This window comes from Pyrus communis, chromosome 15 (assembly GCF_041283825.1).
Source record: "Pyrus communis isolate YQ-2024b chromosome 15, ASM4128382v1, whole genome shotgun sequence".
Lineage (NCBI taxonomy): Eukaryota > Viridiplantae > Streptophyta > Magnoliopsida > Rosales > Rosaceae > Pyrus > Pyrus communis.
Window position 1 is genome coordinate 2,849,967 of NC_142579.1, and position 5,992 is coordinate 2,855,958.

Genomic DNA, 5,992 nt, shown 5'->3' on the forward strand with positions numbered 1-5,992 from the left:
AATTCATTATTGTATCAAGAATCATATTTTTTTACAACACTATTGGGTCGGCACACATTGTCTAAACACAAAATGACCCAACCATAATTAGATTTTAAAACTTATTGTTCATGAAAATTGAACTTGAAGCATTTCAGTTAAAAATCGAGAGAAATACCATTAGACAGTGGTGTAACTGGTTCTTAGGGAGTGTATTTGTGTGTGCAACAAAATAAATTCATGGAGTTTAACGAATTTGTAAATCCATGAAGTTTTCGTTATTTTCTAGAAATTTTATGTAACTTTTGAGTAAAATCCCTTCAAAATCTCGAAAGGAGGTGTGAGATTTACAAGTGCTTAAAATACAGTACAAAGTCTCTCAAATTTCTTTGAAATTCTCAACTTTTTAAGTATTTTAAAATCAATTCCTAATTAATTACACATAGAATGTTAAAGTGTCTTTTCTTTCTTTTTTTTTTTTTTTGTAAAAAAAAAAAGTTATTGAATACCCTGAATTATAATAAAATATTTCAAAATTGTTTACCCAAAAAGATTCAAAATTTAAATACAATTAAACATTTAGAGAATCATATATCCCTAAATTTGTAAAATGAATTAAATTCCTCAAAATTTCAATTAAAATCATGAGTGATTGCCCTATTAGTTTCACAAAGAGATGAAACATGAAAAGTCCACTAGCATTTGTCAAATTTCCTTGTATCAGATAAGTTTGAATTTATGACACCAGACGGAATAACTTTCATTAGACGAAATAAAAATAGAAATAAATGAGAAACGGACAAGAGGGTTGGGCTTGAGATTGACAATTGAGATGGTGATATTTGAGCGGAAGAAACATTAACAATTACAAATTTAGACGACAAAGTACACTGGACACCGAATAACAGCAGATCATGGGAAACAAAGGCAGAGGGAAGGAGAGAGATTCAATTTTTTTGAAACACAAATGATACATAATATGTTATTATACAAATAATAAAATACGTGTGTTAAAAAATTAACAATTTAAAAACAAAATTTTTCTTTATTTATATGATGATAAGTGATTTTTTACGTCGTGTGTTCCAAATACAATGAAAAGGGCGGGGGCAAGTTTTAGAACAAGGAGTGGGGTAGGGTGGAGGATTGTGGGACCCATAAAACAAAGTGGTGGACGAGCTGGCGAACCTGTCTGACAGACTGGTTCTTCCCATAGACAACACGACCCAACATCAACAACAATCCTCCTCTCCACTCTCTTCAAACTTCCCCCTCCTCTTCCTCCCCCTCAACTTCCACTTCCTCCACCCCCACTTCTTCCCCTCGTCATTTAATTCCCCCCCCCCCCACCCCCACACTCTCTCTCCTCTCTCAAACTCTCTCTTTCTCTCACTGTAGATAATCAATTAATTGATATGGCTGAGGAACACCAGAAGCCTGAGGCTGCAGCTGCGCCAGAAGCACCACCATCCGAGGAGTTTGTGGTGGTGGCTGATGCGCCGCCTGCCGATAAGTCTGTGACCGAGAAAGAAGCGGCTCCGGTTCCAGAGACGGAGGCCGAGGCAGAGAAGCCGGCTGTGACGACGACCGAGGAGGTGGAGGACAAGGCTGCTCCCAAGGCTGACGAGGATCAGAAAGCCATCGCCCAGTCGGTTTCTTTCAAGGAAGAGAGCTACGTTGTTAGCGAGCTTCCCGAGCCCCAGAAGAAGGCTCTTGAGGAGCTGAAAGTACTCATCCAGGAGGCCCTTAATAAGCACGAGTTCACTGCTCCGCCGCCCGCCAAAGAGGAGGAGAAGCCTGTACCGGCGGCTGAGGAGAAGAAGGAGGAGGAGAAAACTGAAGAAGAACCACCCAAAGCTGAAGAGGAACCCAAGACGGAAGAAGCAAAAGCAGACGCAGAAGCAGTAGAAGAAGCCAAAGAGGAAGAAAAGCCAAAAGAAGTAGAGGAGGAGAAGCCAAAAGCAGAGGAAGAGACGGTAGTTGTGACGGAGACTGTGGTAGAGAAAGTTACAGAGACTGTTGATGACGACGGCGCCAAGACTGTGGAGGCGATTGAAGAGACCATAGTCGCAGTAGCCCCTGCTCCGGCTGCAGAGGCGGAAGCAGGCCCATCTAAAGAGACCGAGGTGGCGGTGGAGGCTACTCCCGCTGCTGCTGCTGAGGAGACTAAACCAGAAGAGGAGGCCCCCGCGGCGCCACCTGTGGCGCCGGAGGAGGTGTACATATGGGGAATTCCGCTTCTGGGAGACGAAAGGAGCGACGTGGTTCTGTTGAAGTTCCTGAGGGCGAGGGATTTCAAGGTGAAGGAGGCGTTCGCCATGATCAAGAACAGCGTGCGGTGGAGGAAGGAGTGGGGCATCGAGGGGCTGCTGGAGGAAGATCTCGGAAGCCACTGGGACAAGGTGGTGTTCACTCATGGCGTCGACAAGGAAGGCCACCCTGTGTGCTACAACGTGTTCGGGGAGTTCCAGAACAAGGAGTTGTATCAGAATACTTTTACGGACGAAGAGAAGAGGGCCAAGTTCATCAAGTGGAGGATCCAGTTCTTGGAGAAGAGCATCAGAAAGTTCGACTTCAACCCCACCGGAATTTCGACCATCGTTCAGGTCAATGATATCAAGAACTCTCCTGGGCTTTTCAAGAGGGAGCACAACCAGGTCACCAACCAGGCCCTTCATCTCCTTCAGGATAACTACCCTGAGTTTGTTGCCAGACAGGTACTTTACTTTATTACTTACTCGTTCTCGTGGTCACCTCGTAAATCAAATCGGATTTGACATCTGAGATTAAAACGACAAAAGCACGATTATCTATTCTCCACTTTTTATATCAAATCCAAAGATTAGCGACCATGCATCCTCTCTGATCACCCGGTGAGAGAACATTTACGCGATTAATGATTAAGTGAATTGAATTTGAATTTGAATTTGTGGGTTTGATTTGGTGAAGGTGTTCATCAATGTGCCATGGTGGTATCTTGCCTTCAATAGGATGATCAGCCCCTTCCTGACCCAGAGGACCAAGAGCAAGTTTGTATTTGCTGGTCCCTCCAAGTCTTCTGAAACCCTTTTCAAGTAATTTAATTCATTCCTTTTCCTTTTATTTGTCTCTAATTAGTAATATTATTGTTGCTAAATTTGTATAACTGAAAGATAAAAATACGGAAACTAATTAGGGTGAAACGTGATTACTCAGATATATAGGCCCAGAGCATGTGCCGGTTCAGTATGGTGGGCTAAGCAAGGAGGGTGAGCATGAATTCACCACATCTGACGCTGTCACTGAGATTACTGTCAAGCCAGCATCCAAGCACACTGTCGAAATTCCCGTGTCTGAGGTATGTTATCTAATTAGTAATTATTATTAAAAACGGCGACAACAAGGCAACAAGGCTTCCCCGCTTTAAACATCTATTGTGCGCAGCCTTACTCTTACTTTGCAAATACGCCGTTTCCACGACTCGAACCTGTGACATTTCAGTCACAAAGGAGCAACCTTTCTGTTGCGCAGCGTGCCCTCATTAATTATTGTTGTTGTTTTGTAATAGTACGTAAATTTTTAGTAAGTGTGAATTTTTGTGAATTGATGCAGTCTGGGGAGGTTTTGGTGTGGGAAGTGAGAGTGGTGGGATGGGAAGTAAACTATGGAGCTGAATTCGTGCCAAGCGCGGAGGACGGCTACACCATAATCTTACAAAAGGCATGGAAGGTCGGGGCAGCGGATGAGCCGGTCATCACAAACACGTACAAGATCGGCGAGGCGGGGAAGGTTGTGCTGACCATCGATAACCAAAGCTCGAAGAAGAAGAAGCTCCTCTACAGGTCCAAGACCAAGCCCTCCTCTGAAATCTGATTCTTCAACAAATAAACAGAACATTCAACATTTCAACTCAAGCTCTCTCCATATTTATTTTTTTCTTCTTCTTCTTCTGGTTGATATTTATTTTTGCTCCTGCAGTGTATGTGCCTGAAGGTATTTATATTTATAATTTTGATTCATATTTGTTTTAGTGAATGGGGTTTGTGGTAATTTTGTATTTGGATTGTAAACAGTAGTGGAAGATGATGTGCTGTGATGGGGGAAACATTTGACACAGTATATACCATGTTGTGTTATGTTATGTTGGTATATATGGACGTGGGAACAGATTATTCCTCTGCCTGTAAAATCATAAAATCTCTGTAAATTTGGTCCCCTCCCTCCTTTCTTTTGGCATTTTAGCTATGAAATGAAAATAGATTGTTATAACTTTTCATTTTGATCACTAAGATTCAATATGATTTAAAATTGATAGAAATAGTTTTAGAAATTATCCACCATCGATTATTTTGGTTCTTCTGGAAAAAATCTCTGTTAAATTTAAGAAATTACCAGTTTAAATGCAGAGGTTGATTTGACAAAAATATTTTTAATTTAATGGAAGAAGGACCAACAATCTCGAGGAACAAAGTGAAGAATTATGCCAATTTCAGAGACCATTTTGGATATAACCTTTATTTGTATCAGTTTTGTTCTGGTCTATGTCACTGTCGCTGGTGTATCTTATATGTGGATTAAGATAAAGGGATAATTTTTTTGACAAATATTTTTACGCAAAAGTCCTTTTCTTAGTTTTGGTAACGATGAGAAATTATGTAGAAAATACGAATTTTTTGGATGCAATGTTCACTTTCAAATATTAATGAGGAGTGGGATTCTTAGTGCTTGCACTCAAGAACAAACTCTTCTTAATGATCTAACTTTCCCTTCACTTAAAAGTCAAGAATAAATAAAAACTTTGGAATCTGGATAAGGAAGAGTTTAAGGAAGTTCTTTACTGAGAGAAGTGATCTCTTCTTGCTTGCTGGGAAAGAGGAAGTTTCCAAAGTGCTTTTTCCAATCAAATAGCGAGTGATCACTCAACAATGAACCCTAATTGATGGTGGTCAGGAATCTATCCCTTACGGGAATCAAACCTGTGTCCATTTTCAAATAAAAATGAAGGTATATTTGTCATAAAAATGGCATTTTTTTTGTTACCTATGAGGAAGGAAAGTGAATACCAGTGGAGGGATTCACTTTTCCCCCTTGCATTTTCATGACCAGGAAATCATTTCCCAAACCTAGACTTACCAAACATGGGAATGATAATGTTTTTATTCATGCCCAATCCCCTTTCCCGCATACCATGCGTAGCCTAATGGATTAGACGGACCTGAAAGAAACAGAAATATATACATATATGATGTGTTTATGCGAATTTTGAACGTTTTATGAACAATGAATATAATTTGGAAGTTTTGATGTTTTGCTTTGAGAAATATTTGGAATACCGATAATGGCTTGTTTGTCTAGTTACAAATAAGAAACATCGATATTTAGAGAATTGTTAAGGAGGTTCTCTGAAAAAATGAGATTTGTTTTTAACTCTTTACCACTTTATTATTTGACATAATATTTTACAATATTAATATGAAAATTGATATTAAATTATAAAGGGACGTAAAGTCAATAAAAAACACTGTAAAAGAGTTTCCTTAGCAATAAGAAAAGTGATTAGGAGTTGGGACCACTTTCTTGATCCGTTGGCACCGCTTTGGAGGTAAACAAAAACATCACGGCACCAAACAATTCGATTTTTTTTTTTTTTTTTTAAATATTTTGGAAGCAAGGGATAACATACCAAGGCACAGAAGCCAAAAGAACAATTCGAATTTATTGGAAGGAGCGAGTTGGACCATTTTGTTGGTCAAGAATTGTTTACTGGAAGATGATTCTCTCCCATTTTAATCTCTTTATCCTTTCTTTTTTTTTCTATTTAAATAGTTACAATTAAATCACGTCATCTTATATTAATTTTTTTTATAGAAACAAAAAGTAATATGTGAGAGGAGGGAATGAGAATAGAAGGGAAGGAAATTATACTCCTTGTTTACTAGTGTCATGTTCCTTTATTACTCGGTAAACTGCTAATTTAGTTATTGAATTATCACGTGAGTAAAAATTAGATTTCTAAACTATTCCTTTTTAGAAA

The 5,992-nt window shown here is 39.2% G+C and overlaps 1 protein-coding gene across 1 annotated transcript; it reads left to right on the top strand.

Moving 5' to 3' along the window:
* The first annotated feature begins 1,057 nt into the window (after positions 1-1,057).
* Positions 1,058-4,227, top strand: LOC137710584 (patellin-3). The gene is made up of 4 exons (XM_068449653.2): positions 1,058-2,696; positions 2,929-3,053; positions 3,175-3,316; positions 3,571-4,227. The coding sequence occupies exons 1-4, from the start codon at positions 1,395-1,397 to the stop codon at positions 3,829-3,831; spliced, it is 1,830 nt and encodes a 609-aa protein (XP_068305754.2). The 5' UTR covers positions 1,058-1,394; the 3' UTR covers positions 3,832-4,227.
* The last annotated feature ends 1,765 nt before the right edge of the window (positions 4,228-5,992 follow it).

Coding starts and splice junctions, on each gene's coding strand:
- LOC137710584 (XM_068449653.2), top strand. CDS start 1,395: ATGGCTGAGGAACACCAGAAGCCTGAGGCTGCAGCTGCGCCAGAAGCA. Junction 2,697..2,928: donor CTGAGTTTGTTGCCAGACAG/GTACTTTACTTT, acceptor GATTTGGTGAAG/GTGTTCATCAATGTGCCATG. Junction 3,317..3,570: donor TCGAAATTCCCGTGTCTGAG/GTATGTTATCTA, acceptor GAATTGATGCAG/TCTGGGGAGGTTTTGGTGTG.